Source organism: Lolium rigidum, chromosome 3 (assembly GCF_022539505.1).
Source record: "Lolium rigidum isolate FL_2022 chromosome 3, APGP_CSIRO_Lrig_0.1, whole genome shotgun sequence".
NCBI classification, from domain to species: Eukaryota; Viridiplantae; Streptophyta; class Magnoliopsida; order Poales; family Poaceae; genus Lolium; species Lolium rigidum.
Window position 1 is genome coordinate 317,388,631 of NC_061510.1, and position 16,617 is coordinate 317,405,247.

At 42.6% G+C, this 16,617-nt stretch overlaps 1 protein-coding gene across 1 annotated transcript; it reads left to right on the forward strand.

Moving 5' to 3' along the window:
- The first annotated feature begins 309 nt into the window (after nt 1-309).
- Nucleotides 310-8,078, forward strand: LOC124703769 (DNA-directed RNA polymerase II subunit RPB2). The gene is made up of 25 exons (XM_047235989.1): nt 310-747; nt 1,865-2,086; nt 2,169-2,459; nt 2,571-2,768; nt 2,980-3,044; nt 3,128-3,214; nt 3,322-3,442; nt 3,538-3,582; nt 3,665-3,802; nt 3,917-3,989; nt 4,075-4,151; nt 4,224-4,331; nt 4,466-4,582; nt 4,902-5,057; nt 5,162-5,263; nt 5,432-5,557; nt 5,633-5,710; nt 5,788-5,883; nt 5,996-6,111; nt 6,204-6,273; nt 6,353-6,406; nt 6,493-6,636; nt 6,730-7,029; nt 7,183-7,605; nt 7,724-8,078. The coding sequence occupies exons 1-25, from the start codon at nt 391-393 to the stop codon at nt 7,838-7,840; spliced, it is 3,681 nt and encodes a 1,226-aa protein (XP_047091945.1). The 5' UTR covers nt 310-390; the 3' UTR covers nt 7,841-8,078.
- The last annotated feature ends 8,539 nt before the right edge of the window (nt 8,079-16,617 follow it).

Genomic DNA, 16,617 nt, shown 5'->3' on the forward strand with positions numbered 1-16,617 from the left:
GGTCGAGGCGTCGAGCGGAGGGATGGATGACGATGAAGGGATTGACGTAGTGGGAGAATAGGAAATGTTTCTCCTTTTCAAGTAGTGTAGATGTAGAAGATAGACTAGAGTGGATAACCTTTTTTTTTTAGAGCTTAACTAGATAACTAGGATCCAGCCTAACTTTAATGCTACTAAACGAGGCCTAAATAGGCCCAGGGCCGTATAGCCCATCGGCAAACACCCGAACTCCAAACCGACCTCTGCGCGACCCAATCAATATAGTCCGAACCAGATCGGCAAAATCGTCCCCAATTCTCCACTTCCTCCTTCCGCCCTCCCGAGTTGGAAAGCCGACACACCCACCCCATCCCCGGGCTCCACTAGGGTTCCGGCCAGCAGCTCCATCCCATGGAGGACGACGAGTACGAGGAGGGGATGGAGATGGACATGGGGGGGCACCAGCAGCTCCACCACCGCGGCTACGGCGCCGAGGAGGACGGCGAGGGGGGGTACGGCGGCGGCGGCGGCGGGGACGGGGACGACGAGGACGCGGAGGAGGCGCGCGACGAGGACGAGATCACCCAGGAGGACGCCTGGGCCGTCATCTCCGCCTACTTCGAGGAGAAGGGCCTCGTGCGCCAGCAGCTCGACTCCTTCGACGAGTTCATCCAGAACACCATGCAGGAGATCGTCGACGAGTCCGCCGACATCGAGATCCGCCCCGAGTCGCAGCACAACCCAGGCCGACAGGCAGAGTTCGCAGAGGTTGACCCTCCACGACCGTAGCGAATTATATGGCTTAACTGTTGCTCTTAAATTGGCCGCCTAGGGTTTCCCCAGCTTGGTGGTATGTCTCGGTGGTTGCTTGGCTGGCTGCTCGGCTAGGTTGGCCAGTTTTAGGGTTTTGCCAGAGTACCTAGCTACTTGCTGCTGTTCGATGTTGGTGCTGAATGTGATTTTGATTTTGAAGGGTTGAATAGTTCGGTATCTAGTGTTGGATGAGGTGCTGAGTGCTTGAATCTAAGAGTATAGCACCAGGAATGCTTAGAATGACTTTTCAGATATTACCTTGTCACTTCAGTTGCCACCAGCTTGGTAACGATAGCTAGAAAAGCACAGCTGATTTTCAGCTACCATAAATTCATATTACTCTGTTGTTATAACAGAGCAGAAATTAAATTAAATAATTAAGTAAACATGTAATTCACACACTTCCAGGACATTTCAATGTCTTGGTACACTGGTGTGAAAAGGCATATCTGGTTTGAGTTAGGTTCTAGTAACAGAAATGTTACTAGGGAAATGATGATATTGTTATGCTAAGTAAGGGGTGGAAACTGAAATGGAGTCGGGGTAAGTTCCCAATAAGTATGAAGAACTGTTTCATGTCTTGTTTCAGTCATTGTTAAGACTATGCCTCCACAACATATAGTCCACTGAACAATATGTGCTAAAATGGGCTGCCCGTGCTAACATCGTAACAAGAACTGTAACAGTGATATCGTATGCTTTTAGCAGTAAGTAAATATATCCAGTAAGGTATGCAGAATGAGCTTCCCTGCATAATCTCTAGAGAAATTTTGTATCTGGCTGGCATGATCAGAGTCCTCACTTGCTGTCTTGATGAGCTATAAGCCTTATGTAAACACACTTCACATCTCTAGAATAAAAGAACATGCCAACCATTGTGTAGATGTATTCGTATTGTTGAACAAAGAAAATACACACATAGCCCTATTTAAGTTCATGACGAATTCAGAATGTTGCTAGTGCTACCATGTACACCTTGCAAATGCCCTTTTCGCTTAAACTGGGTTTTCTTATGTCTGTTTTCTCCATTTCCCATGAGCTGTAACTTACAATGGTATTGGTTCTTCTCTAGACACTCCACAAGATCAGCTTCGGTCAAATCTATCTGAGCAAACCAATGATGACTGAAGCTGATGGAGAAACCGCTACCTTATTCCCCAAATCAGCAAGGCTCAGGAATTTGACATACTCAGCACCACTTTATGTTGATGTATCATACAGAGTTGTAAAGAAGGGACACGACTGTGAAGAAGTTACAGAAACTGCAGAATATCCAAAAGTTTTCATCGGAAAGGTGTTGTGGTCAACAATTTCATACATTCTGATAGTATCCGCTGTTTGTATTGTTCGATTATCAACATTTTTTCCTCCTGCAGGTTCCGATCATGTTGCGTTCCAGTTACTGCACACTGTATCAACAATCTGAGAAGGATCTCACAGAACTTGGAGAGTGCCCCTATGACCAAGGAGGATATTTTGTAATCAACGGCAGTGAAAAGGTTCTCATTGCCCAGGAGAAGATGAGCACCAACCATGTCTATGTTTTTAAGAAGAGGCAACCAAATAAGTTTGCATATGTGGGTGAAGTCCGTTCAATGGCAGAGAACCAGAATAGACCTGCTAGTAGCATGTTCGTTCGGATGCTTTCCCGAGCAGGCGCGAAAGGGGTCAGTGACTTACTGAAGCTTTGCAAAATCGTTCGTCATAGATCCATGTGTCCATGGTTGCCTTCTTACATAGCATATACTAATGTTAGAATTGTAATAACTATGCTGCAGGGTACATCAGGTCAATATATTCGTGCTACTTTGCCATACATTCGTGCAGACATTCCCATCATTATTGTGTTTAGAGCATTAGGATTTGTTGCCGACAAAGATATCCTAGAGCACATATGTTACGATTTTGCCGATACACAAATGATGGAATTGCTACGCCCATCTTTGGAGGAAGCTTTTGTCATTCAAAATCAGCAGGTATGTTCCTTTCGCTATTTGATAAGTTGAACAAAATTGTTCTCTATTACTTGAATTACACATCAACTTGAATTTATGTCATGAAACTAAACTTTTATTCCTTCTGGGGCACTCCTTAAATTGTACTTTGATCGAAACTTTAGTAGTTATATATGACTTGCTACATTGTTTCTACTTCATATTTGTAAAGCTTTGATAAGCTTGTTTGTAGGTTGCTCTGGACTACATTGGAAAGCGTGGTGCTACAGTTGGTGTAACAAGAGAGAAAAGAATCAAGTATGTTGTAGCAAAGAATTAACTCTACATTTGCTAGATGACTAAATTGTAATGTTTTAGTGCTCACCTCCTTGACTTCTTAGGTATGCCAAAGAGATACTTCAAAAGGAAATGTTGCCCCATGTTGGTGTAGGCGAATTTTGTGAAACTAAAAAGGCATACTACTTTGGGTATGTGCTCCAAACTGTACATTAGTCTGTTGTCGATAGTGAAGTTTGCATGCTATCCTGTAGCTTGGGTGAAGCAGATAAGCTAATTTCGTATATCCATTGTGCAGGTATATTATTCACCGCCTATTGATGGTCGCTCTTGGTCGAAGAGCTGAAGATGACAGAGATCATTATGGTAACAAAAGGCTGGACCTTGCAGGTCCATTGCTTGGAGGACTGTTCAGAATGGTTCGTTGCAATATGCTAGCTTATTTAAGTGTGTTCAATATCTTCTTTTTTCTTCGGTTGGGAACTAATATACTATTCTTTGCTCGCAAAATCAGCTTTTCAGAAAACTGACGAGGGATGTGAGGTCATATGTTCAGAAGGTCTCCCCCTTGCCTAAATGACCATGGTCTGTCTTTTACTCAGTCCTGATAATTATTAACTGCTGTTTCTCGTTGAATCCAGTGTGTCGATAATGGGAAGGAAGTTAATTTGCAATTTGCCATCAAAGCGAAAACCATTACTAGTGGATTGAAGTATTCCCTTGCTACTGGAAACTGGGGACAGGCTAACCAAGCTGGTACAAGAGCTGGTGTGTCTCAGGTGTGTGTACTTCTTCGTGATCACATTCACCTGTATTCTTTACTACTTCAACTTGGTTTGGCAAACAAATGTTCTGATATGCATTCTGTGTATTCCTCTTCTTTTGGTACCAAGGTGCTCAATCGCCTTACATATGCTTCTACATTATCACATCTGCGGAGGCTGAACTCTCCTATTGGGCGTGAAGGTTGATATAACTCTTTTTCAGTACATTACCTTCCTATTGAAATTTCATTTTCTTAGGGTTAGTGATCTTAATATCATATTAATAGGGAAACTGGCAAAACCTCGCCAACTTCATAATTCTCATTGGGGAATGATGTGTCCTGCTGAAACACCCGAAGGACAAGTAAGTCACTAACATTTTCTAATGTTTAAAGGAGTCGGTTGATGGTTTATATTCAATACACCTTGTAATCAGGCTTGTGGCTTGGTAAAAAATCTTGCCTTGATGGTCTATATCACTGTTGGTTCTGCCGCAAATCCTATTTTGGAATTTTTGGAAGAGTGGGGCACAGAAAATTTTGAGGTTTGTTTTCTCTCCTTGTCAGTTTATCTGCATGCATTTTGACTTTGTTTATTGTACAAAATCTTAAGGTTATAGTTTTGTGTCCGTTACCAGTTACAACAGTTACTGATTTGGTTCTGGATTCATTTTAACAGGAGATATCACCAGCAGTCATTCCTCAAGCTGCTAAAATTTTCGTTAATGGTTGCTGGGTTGGAATTCATAGGAATCCTGACCTATTGGTGAAGACACTTAGGCGTTTGAGAAGACAGGTTTGTGTCCTGCTACTCCTGTTTGAAGCTAAAAGCTGCTGGCAATGTATAAGAATGGATAGAGTATTGAAAACTAGATATTATCTGCCTAATGTAGTTATGTATATATGTAACAGATTGTAAGCACTACTTTAACAAAACGGATGTGGTTTTATTGCTCCCCTTTCATATGCAATTCTAACTTAGTCTGTAACAATGTATAGTAAATATTTTGCGCAGTTGGTAAACATGGACATCTAGATTTTTCTAGCATATAAAAGGTTAGATTTTCAAGGAAATTCAGATCTCAAATTACATGGTGAATAATGTCAATTTTCAGATTGATGTCAACACTGAAGTTGGTGTGGTTCGTGATATTCGTCTTAAAGAACTTCGACTCTATACGGATTATGGGCGTTGCAGTCGTCCACTGTTTATTGTTGAAAGCCAGAGGCTTCTCATTAAGAAGAAGCATATTCGAGCATTGCAGCAAAGAGTCTGATATTCTCTACTTTATGCTACATGTTATTCAAATTTGGATTGCATGCATGTATTTGTTCTGATATGCTCCTATTACTATCCTACTGTGTGGTTATCCAGGAGACTCCTGATGAAGGTTGGCACGACTTGGTTGCCAAAGGTTTTATAGAGTACATAGATACTGAAGAGGAAGAGACTACTATGATCTCTATGACTATAACTGTAAGTCAGTTCTGTTCACCTTGAAGTACCAGGGTTTCCATTCTATTGGCATTCCTTTACATGAAACATCTCCGTTGTCTCGTTCTATTTGCATTCCTTTATGCTGAAGGGCGTTTCCTTCATCCTAGTTTCTTGTCTGCTAATAATGCCAAAAAATTAAAATTTCAGGAACTTTTAGGTGCGAGAAATAATCCAGAGGAGGCATATCTTGCGACTTACACACACTGTGAGATTCACCCTTCTTTGATCCTTGGTGTGTGCGCGTCGATTATTCCTTTTCCTGATCACAACCAGGTGACTCATCCCCTTACAAAATGCGATGCACTGCATCTTCTTTTATGCATGTCTAATTCGTTTCTTTGATTACAGTCACCTCGTAATACTTATCAGTCTGCTATGGGAAAGCAAGCTATGGGAATCTATGTTACAAACTATCAATTAAGAATGGTGAGTGTTCCATCTGTCTCTGTATCTTGGTTTGATGGACTTGGTTTGAACCTTTACCCCCCACCATTTGGTTTCAGGACACGTTGGCCTACGTTCTGTACTACCCACAAAAGCCTCTTGTTACTACTCGTGCTATGGAGCATTTGCACTTCAGGCAGTTACCGGCTGGCATTGTAAGTGAACAATCTTAACTTGGGACATTTTCTTTCCATTGCTATTTATATTTTGAATCTCCCTCCCCATTTTATGTAATCACTAACACCTTGCTTTTTGTGGTTTGTGAAGAATGCTATTGTTGCTATTGCATGCTACTCTGGATATAACCAAGAAGATTCGGTTATTATGAACCAATCTTCAATAGATCGTGGGTTCTTCAGATCACTATTTTTCCGCTCTTACAGGTACAGTGTCATTTCAGCATATTCTACTTTAAGCTATTGCACCACTCTGTTCACCAAAATGCTTACAATCTAATCTCGGACTTTGTATGCAGAGATGAGGAAAAGAAGATGGGAACTCTTGTCAAAGAGGAATTTGGCCGTCCAAATAGGGAGAACACTATGGTGATGTTTTCAAGAATTCATCACAGATTTTCTCTTCCAAGTCCTTATGTGGCTAATATTCTTGTATTTTTCTTTGTAGGGAATGCGCCATGGGTCCTATGATAAATTAGATGATGACGGACTTGCACCACCAGTGAGTAGAAGATTTGATTACTGTAGGCTTATCTTTATCAAAACTGTGCTGCTGACTCCCTAATGTATATACAATTCATGTATCAGGGAACGAGGGTCTCTGGGGAAGATGTCATCATTGGGAAGACATCTCCTATTCCACAAGATGATGCTCAAGGGCAAGCTACTAGATACTCAAAGCGTGATCATAGTACGTCTCTGCGTCACAGTGAAAGTGGGATGGTGGATCAGGTTTGTTTTTGGCTATTCGCCCCGCTATTTATGTTCTTATGTGGTCTTATCAGTTTCAAACAGTTAACTCCTGAGCATTTTATATTTTTGCAGGTTCTTTTAACAACGAATGCTGATGGTTTAAGATTTGTCAAGGTTAGAATGCGATCGGTTCGCATACCACAAATAGGAGATAAGTTCAGTAGTAGGCATGGCCAGAAGGGAACTGTTGGAATGACTTACACACAAGAGGACATGCCATGGACAATCGAAGGCATCACACCTGATATCATTGTGAATCCACATGCTATTCCATCACGTATGACTATCGGCCAGCTGATTGAGTGTATTATGGGTAAAGTTGCAGCTCACATGGGAAAGGAAGGAGATGCAACTCCTTTCACTGATGTTACTGTGAGTAACCGTCTGGAGGCTCATTTCTTCTTCTTTTCTAATATAGTTGCCAAGGAAAAAAAAAATATCGATCTCTTCTCGTGTAACTTGCATTGAAACTGAACTTGCTATCTGAATTGTGCTTAATTATGTAACATCTTAACTCCATTTCAGGTGGATAACATCAGTAAGGCACTTCATAAGTGTGGTTATCAAATGCGTGGATTTGAGACCATGTACAATGGTCACACTGGGAGAAAATTGACTGCAATGATCTTCCTAGGTCCAACTTACTACCAGAGACTTAAGCACATGGTGGATGACAAAATTCACTCTAGAGGCCGTGGTCCTGTCCAGATATTGACCAGGCAGCCAGCAGAGGGGCGCTCCCGTGATGGTGGTCTCCGTTTTGGAGAAATGGAGAGGGATTGTATGATTGCTCATGGCGCTGCATTTTTCTTGAAGGAACGGTTATTTGACCAGAGCGATGCTTACAGAGTACATGTGTGTGAGAAGTGCGGACTCATTGCCATTGCCAATCTCAAGAAGAATTCCTTCGAGTGCAGAGGTTGCAAGAACAAGACCGACATTGTCCAGGTAATTAGAACTTTGGCTCTGAACAATTTTGACGATTCTCCCAAATAACCCCTTTAGCTACCTTCCTTGGCATGCTTTGCCAGCGCTAGTAAATCATACTGTCTCTGTCCTTCCACAGGTCCATATACCATACGCATGCAAGCTCCTTTTCCAGGAGCTCATGTCAATGGCAATTGCTCCCAGGATGCTCACCCATGAGATCAAGCCTGGGCAGGAGAAGAAACGTTGGGCTTGAGTGTTGTATTCAGGTGCCTGACTGGAGCTGTTTTCCTGGGTACCTTGTTGCAGAACTACAGCTGTAGTATGAGTATAGTTCTGATTTGGAATTTGGTTTTTGATGCACACTGGGCTATAGGCATTTCGAAGAGATATCCTTCTGATCGTGTTCTTGGATAGATCAAACGCCAACCATGAAGTGACGTAGGTTCTTTAGGATTTATTCACTAACAGGACTAATAATTTGTACCTTGTCTGCATTGCTGGAAACTTTGTCTTTTTTACTTGGCTTCAAGAGCCCGACTCGAACAATGCATGTGTGAAGACAATTGCATATGAGTAACTTTGCAAAAGTTAGTAAATTTTTTTATATGAATTTTTTGTAAGAGGATCTACAGTGCATGTGTGAAGACATCTGAAATTTTTGCAAAAGGATATTTGAGCCTTGTAATTGTTTTTTGTGCTTTGCAAAAGTGGTATACAAAATATTACTAGATACTCCTGCAGAAAAGAAGAAAAGATTGGCACAGCTTTACAAATGAATAATCATACTTTGTCTTTTTTGACAAAAAGATGTACTATTTTAATACTATTGTACTACCATTTACTGCCACAAATTTGTCTTTTTTATATTTCCCAAAATATAACGTATTTTTTGACGGAACTTTTTTGGATTTCTGTACATATCTATCTATATATTTAGCATCATAATTTTTAGAAATATATAAGTGTGAGGTTTTAAAATTTTCAAAAATCTAGAATTGAAGGGCCCATGTGTCAAAGGTACTTTCTGGACATCTACAAGGCTCAATCCATTGAAAATGTCGACGGCTTCAAATCTCCGATCTTCGGTGTAGCCCCCTGGGCTCCTCCAAGTCTTAATTTCTTTCTTACTATCTCTGAACTTAAAAAATTAACGCATCCACCTGCTAAAAAATTGCACGCGCAGGCTTCCCTCCGCATTGATTAAAACCGATCGGGGAAAGTAGATGACTATGTAGTATATTTACATACTAGTTTGAGTTGTAATAGTTGAACTTAGCTAAGTAAGGCACATTCTTATGATGCCATCAACACAGCCGTGGTGTAGTCCTTGATGGTCTACTATTTCTTAGGATTGGTAGTTTTAAAGCATTCGTTGTTTTAGTCATGAAAAAATCTATATGTCAATCGGCTATCGGTTATGTTGGCATGCTATCGGTTTTTTTTTTTTTTTTTTTTTTTTTTTTTTGTGGCGCGACTTCTTTAGCGCATGGGACATGTGCCACATAATGCAAAAATGGACACATGGCTGCATGGGATAGGGTTCATGAAGGCCATATGCTGCATTTTGTAGGAAAGTGACGCCTCTGGAGTGACTACATCGATGACATGACGAAGCATGCCAGTTCTAGTTCTCTTAGCATACTATTACATAAATCACTGCTACAAACAAGTACTCGGATGAAATGTTGAATAATCTGCACAAATGGAATGCTCATTAAAGAAGCCACAAAGGCCAAACAGTGTGGCTTGTGAATTGTGATCCATAAACGCAAAAGTGTCATTATCGGAAAAAAAAACGCTAAAGTGTGACCAGGCAAACCGTTATAGAGAAGAGAGATAGGCTGCGGTCACATGAAAGCCATTTTACATCTAAACATCTACTCGTTAATCATGCGTATACGTTGTTTCTACATGCAAAAGGTTAAATCAATTTCTCAGCTACTTATATAAGCATGGACGCTGTGCCAACTCCTCTGTGCATATTTCTTCCACGTCTTTGTTTCCATAGCAAATGGAGATGCAAGTTAACATGTCAACCAAAAAGGCTTGGTTGTCTAGGACGATATACTGAGTGAGACATTGGAGGAAACCAGATAATCCCGCAACCTAGTAGCCGATCTTTTGCCGAGGCATAAATATTCTAACAGTTCGTATCGAACCGTGTGCGCGCACTGAAGATACTAATTCATAGTTGCACGATTGCAGGTTCTTTAGTAACGAGGCAGGTTTAAAGAGAATATAATCAGGTCGATTTCGTAAGTGATAGAACAAGAGAAGATGCACAAAGTGCGTGCGGTGCCGAAAGATTGTGCTCCCCACACCAAGGACGCGTTTGCTAGGCTGCATTCAATTCCTGCACCTCTGCGTCAGTGGGAAGAAATTCCCATTTCGGATGAGCTCCGGTGCAAAAAGTTTGCGTTGTTTGTTAGCCTGCATCGCACCGTTAGACCCTCAAATACCATTTCGGTTGATTGCTCTGTATTAGCCTGCAGATCTGAGCAGATACAATGTACAAATGTTTGGTTGCTCTCTATTAGTGAATTCTCTACTTACAGCTACTAAACCCAAAATTAGGGAAACTTCTCCAACTCCACAACTCCGATAAGAGTGAGGCCGGCGAGGCCGAGGCCGAGCGCGGCCGCCACGGGCCAGCCGGGCGCACAACGCGACATGGTGAGGGCAGCGCGGCCGGGCGAGCAACGCGGGCATGCAAACGGGCATGCGACGGAGCGCGGCAGCCAACAGCGAGGTGAGGCATGCGTGGGGCGGTGAGGCCAGGGGCGAGCCGTGCGGCGCCGCGCGGGGCGGGCTCAACACAGCGCGGGGCGGGACGGCGGCGGCCGGGCGTGGCGCGAGGAGACGCGGCCAGGGCGAGCCAGCGCGGGCGCGACCAGGGGCGGGCGGCGCGGCCAGGCGTGGGGCGGGGCGGCCAGGGGGCGGGGGCGCTACGGCCGGCGCGAGCGCGGCCTGGTGCGAGCAAGGCCTAGCGCGGGGCGGGCGACCAGAGGGCGGGGCGGCCTGGCGCGGGGTGCGCGGCTGGGGGGCGGGGCGGTGTGAGCGCAGCCTGGCGTGGGACGGGCGTCCAGGGGTGCCGCGACGCGGCCACGGGAGTGGGGCGAGGCCGACAGGGGCGAGGGGCCATGGCGGAGCTCCATCATGGCCGCGACCATGTCTATGGCGGAGCTCCTTGCTGTGGCCGTGGCGGAGCTCCTCAATGGCTTGGCCGTCGCGGGGTCTGTGGCCATCGCCGAGGAGCTCTTCCCGTGGAGCCATGGAGTTGATTAAGCAGAGAGATTAAAGAGGCTCCTGGAAACACACCTTGTCTGCATGTTCTCGCTTTTGCATCGTGGGGCCAAAATTTGCATAAGCGGAGTCAAGGTTTCGTCTCGCCAGGGACTGGCCCCGAAGAAACTGTCATTACAGGCGTTCCTTCAGGGCATGTCCCAGCACTGCATTAAAACCCGTGCCATGCAAGAACGCGGCTCGGCGCAAGCATCCAAACAGGCCGAAAATTGTTGGCCCGATGCCAGCCAAAGGGCATGCAGCTTACCAAACGCGCCCCAATTGTTTGCTTTGCACATACGTAGGGTGTGCACAAGGAGAACGACACTCTTTAGCGAGCATACACAAATATTTTGGTGCTTTGTGATACGTCTTCGACGTATCGATAATTTCTTATGTTCCATGCCACATTATTGATGATATCTACATGTTTTATGCACACTTTATGTCATATTCGTGCATTTTCTGGAACTAACCTATTAACAAGATGCCGAAGAGCCGATTGTTGTTTTCTGTTGTTTTTGGTTTCAGAAATCCTAGTAACGAAATATTCTCGGAATTGGACGAAATCAACGCCCGTGGTCCTATTTTGCCACGAAGCTTCCAGAAGACCGAAGAGGAGTCGAAGTGGGGCCACGAGGTGGCGACACCACAGGGCGGCGCGGCCCAGACCCTGGCCGCGCCGACCTATGGTGTGGGCCCCTCGTGCCGCCTCTTGACCTGCCCTTCCGCCTACAAATAGCCTCCGTCGCGAAACCCCCGGCACCGAGAGCCACGATACGGAAAACCTTACCGAGACGCCGCCGCCGCCAATCCCATCTCGGGGGATTCGGGAGATCGCCTCCGGCACCCTGCCGGAGAGGGGATTCATCTCCCGGAGGACTCTACACCGCCATGGTCGCCTCCGGAGTGATGAGTGAGTAGTTCACCCCTGGACTATGAGTCCATAGCAGTAGCTAGATGGTTGTCTTCTCCTAATTGTGCTTCATTGTTGGATCTTGTGAGCTGCCTAACATGATCAAGATCATCTATCTGTAATACTATATGTTGTGTTTGTCGGGATCCGATGGATAGAGAATACCATGTTATGTTAATTATCAAGTTATTACCTATGTGTTGTTTATGATCTTGCATGCTCTCCGTTATTAGTAGAGGCTCGGCCAAGTTTTTGCTCTTAACTCCAAGAGGGAGTATTTATGCTCGATAGTGGGTTCATGCCTTCATTGATACCGGGACGAGGACGTGAAAGTTCTAAGGTTGTGTTGTGCTCGTTGCCACTAGGGATAAAACATTGATGCTATGTCCGAGGATGTAGTTGTTGATTACATTACGCACCATACTTAATGCAATTGTCTGTTGCTTTGCAACTTAATACTCGGAAGGGGTTCGAGATGATAACCTCGAAGGTGGACTTTTTAGGCATAGATGCAGTTGGATGGCGGTCTATGTACTTTGTCGTAATGCCCTATTAAATCTCACTATACTTATCATGTCATGTATGTGCATTGTTATGCCCTCTCTATTTGTCAATTGCCCGACTGTAATTTGTTCACCCAACATGCTTTTATCTTATGGGAGAGACACCTCTAGTGAACTGTGGACCCCGGTCCATTCTTTTATACTGAAATACAAATCTGCTGCAATACTTGTTTTTTACTGTTTTCTTGCAAACAATCATCTTCCACACAATACGGTTAATCCTTTGTTACAGCAAGCCGGTGAGATTGACAACCTCACTGTTTCGTTTGCGCAAAGTACTTTGGTTGTGTTGTGCAGGTTCCACGTTGGCGCCGGAATCTTCGGTGTTGCGCCGCACTACATCCCGCCGCCATCAACCTTCAACGTGCTTCTTGACTCCTACTGGTTCGATAAACCTTGGTTTCTTACTGAGGGAAACTTGCTGCTGTACGCATCACACCTTCCACTTGGGGTTCCCAACGAGCTTGTGCTTTACGCGTCATCAAGCTAAATTTCTGGCGCCGTTGCCGGGGAACGAAGAAAATTTACACCACAAAGATTTCTAACTCCCACGTCAACTACACGCCAGCAAGTAAATTTCTGGCGCCGTTGCCGGGGAGATCAAGACACGCTGCAAGGGGAGTCTCCACTTCTCAATCTCTTTACTTTGTTTTTGTCTTGCTTTATTTTATTTACTACTTTGTTTGCTGCATTATATCAAAACACAAAAAAATTAGTTGCTAGCTTTACTTTACTTATTGTCTTGCTCTTTATATCAAAAACTCAAAAAAATTAGTTACTTGCATTTACTTTACTTGATTCATCATGTTTCCTTTTGATTTTACCACAAAAGACATACCGGTAGGACGTGGGTCTATAGTTGGGAGAAATAATATAGAAGAATTTTTCAATCATGTTAGTACTATTGAAGATTTTGAAGATAGACACTTGGTAGAACTTGCACCTACCTATGAAATTGCTGCTGCTGCTTTAGTTCGCATGTTGGAAACTAAATTTGTTAATCTCAATCCTATAATTCAACACATGTTTTTTACACTCGGTGATATGGAAGAAGGGGAAAAGAAAGATTTTGTTTTAGAAACCCTTCTTAGAGAATTTGGTGGTCTAGCAAGAGAGGCTAGAAAGGTCTTTGCTAAATTTAATATGCTTGGTTCTCATACTAATTTTGTTGGTCTCCTTGAAAAAATGGACATGGATAGAATAAGGTACACTAACAATATTAATGATGGTGGGGAGATCAAAGCACCAATACCATGTAAACTCCTAGCTATGAATGATGCACTAGAAAATAACTATGCTTGGCTTGTTCCTGAAAATTTGTTCGATGAGAGTAGCAAGCCTAAGACTAATGAAAAGGGAGACGCTGAAACTTATGTATCCAATATACTATGCTTGGTTGAGAAAACTTCAAACCCCGTTGTAGATGCACCACCCTTTGATAATACTTGATATACACTTTCTGCGCCTAGCTGAAAGGCGTTAAAGAAAAACGCTTATGGGAGACAACCCATGTTTTTACTACAGTACTTTGTTTTATATTTGAGTCTTGGAAGTTGTTTACTACTGTAGCAACCTCTCCTTATCATGTTTTTGTGCCAAGTAAAGTCTCTATAGTAAGGTTCATACTAGATTTGGATTACTGCGCAGAGACAGATTTCTTTGCTGTCACGAATCTGGGCCTAATTCTCTGTAGGTAACTCAGAAAATTATGCCAATTTACGTGAGTGATCCTCAGATATGTGCGCAACTTTCATTAGTTTTGAGTTTTTCCATTTGAGCAAGTCTGGTGCCATTTTAAAATTCGTCTTTACGAACTGTTCTGTTTTGACAGATTCTGCCTTTTATTTCGCATTGCCTCTTTTACTATGTTGGATGAATTTCTTTGATCCATTAATGTCCAGTAGCTTTATGCAATGTCCAGAAGTGTTAATAATGATTGTGTCACTTCTGAACATGTAAATTTTTATTTGTGCACTAACCCTCTAATGAGTTTGCTTGAAGTTTGGTGTGAAGGAAGTTTTCAAGGATCAAGAGAGGAGTATGATATACTATGATCAAGAGGAGTGAAAGCTCTAAGCTTGGGGATGCCCCGGTGGTTCACCCCTGCATATTCTAAGAAGACTAAAGCGTCTAAGCTTGGGGATGCCCAAGGCATCACCTTCTTCATCGACAACATTATCAGGTTCCTCCCCTGAAACTATATTTTTATTCCGTCACATCTTATGCACTTTGCTTGGAGCGTCGGTTTGTTTTTATTTTTGTTTTGTTTGAATAAAGATGGATCCTAACATTCTTTTTGTGGGAGAGAGACACGCTCCGCTGTAGCATATGGACAAGTATGTCCTTAGGCTTTACTCATAATATTCATGGCGAAGTTTCTTCTTCGTTAAATTGTTATATGGTTGGAATTGGAAAATGCTACATGTAGTAATTCTAAAATGTCTTAGATAATTTGATACTTGGAAATTGTTGTGCTCATGTTTAAGCTCTTGCATCATATACTTTGCACCCATTAATGAAGAAATACATAGAGCTTGCTAATTTGGTTTGCATATTTGGTTTCTCTAGAGTCTAGATAATATCTAGTATTGAGTTTTGAACAACAAGGAAGACGGTGTAGAGTCTTATAATGTTTACAATATATCTTTTATGTGAGTTTCGCTGCACCGTTCATCCTTGTGTTTGTTTCAAATAACCTTGCTAGCATAAACCTTGTATCGAGAGGGAATACTTCTCATGCATCCAAAATCCTTGAGCCAACCACTATGCCATTTGTGTCCACCATACCTACCTACTACATGGTATTTCTCCGCCATTCCAAAGTAAATTGCTTGAGTGCTACCTTTAAAATTCCATCATTCGCCTTTGCAATATATAGCTCATGGGACAAATAGCTTAAAAACTATTGTGGTATTGAATATGTACTTATGCACTTTATCTCTTATTAAGTTGCTTGTTGTGCGATAACCATGTTTCGGGGACGCCATCAACTATTCTTTGTTGAATATCATGTGAGTTGCTATGCATGTCCGTCTTGTCTGAAGTAAGAGAGATCTGCCACCTTAATGGTTGGAGCATGCATATTGTTAGAGAAGAACATTGGGCCGCCAACTAAAGCCATGAATCATGGTGGAAGTTTCAGTTTTGGACACATATCCTCAACCTCATATAAGAATAATAATTGTTGCTACATGCTTATGCATTAAAGAGGAGTCCATTATCTGTTGTCCATGTTGTCCCGGTATGGGTGTCTAAGTTGAAGAATGATCAAAAGCGAGAAATCCAATGCGAACTTTCTCCTTAGACCCTTGTACAGGCGGCATGGAGGTACCCCATTGTGACACTTGGTTAAAACATGTGCATTGCGATGATCCGGTAGTCCAAGCTAATTAGGACAAGGTGCGGGCACTATTAGTATACTATGCATGAGGCTTCCAACTTGTAAGATATAATTTACATAACTCATATGCTTTATTACTACCGTTGACAAAATTGTTTTATGTTTTCAAAATAAAAGCTCTAGCACAAATATAGCAATCGATGCTTTCCTCTTTGAAGGACCATTCTTTTACTTTTATGTTGAGTCAGTTCACCTATCTCTCTCCACCTCAAGAAGCAAACACTTGTGTGAACTCGTGCATTGATTCTTACATACTTGCATATTGCACTTGTTATATTACTCTATGTTGACAATTATCCATGAGATATACATGTTACGAGTTGAAAGCAACCGCTGAAACTTAATCTTCCTTTGTGTTGCTTCAATACCTTTACTTTGATTTATTGCTTTATGAGTTAACTCTTATGCAAGACTTATTGATGCTTGTCTTGAAGTACTATTCATGAAAAGTCTTTGCTTTATGATTCACTTGTTTACTCATGTCATTACCATTGTTTTGATCGCTGCATTCATTACATATGCTTACAAATAGTATGATCAAAGTTATGATGGCATGTCACTTCAGAAATTATCTTTGTTATCGTTTTACCTGCTCGGGACGAGCAGAACTAAGCTTGGGGATGCTGATACGTCTCCGACATATCGATAATTTCTTATGTTCCATGCCACATTATTGATGATATCTACATGTTTTATGCACACTTTATGTCATATTCGTGCATTTTCTGGAACTAACCTATTAACAAGATGCCGAAGAGCCGATTCTGTCGTTTTCTGCTGTTTTTGGTTTCAGAAATCCTAGTAACGAAATATTCTCGGAATTGGACGAAATCAACGCCCATGGTCCTATTTTGCCACGAAGCTTCCAG

Coding starts and splice junctions, on each gene's coding strand:
- LOC124703769 (XM_047235989.1), top strand. CDS start 391: ATGGAGGACGACGAGTACGAGGAGGGGATGGAGATGGACATGGGGGGG. Junction 3,803..3,916: donor CAAGAGCTGGTGTGTCTCAG/GTGTGTGTACTT, acceptor TTTGGTACCAAG/GTGCTCAATCGCCTTACATA. Junction 5,058..5,161: donor TTCGAGCATTGCAGCAAAGA/GTCTGATATTCT, acceptor GTGGTTATCCAG/GAGACTCCTGATGAAGGTTG.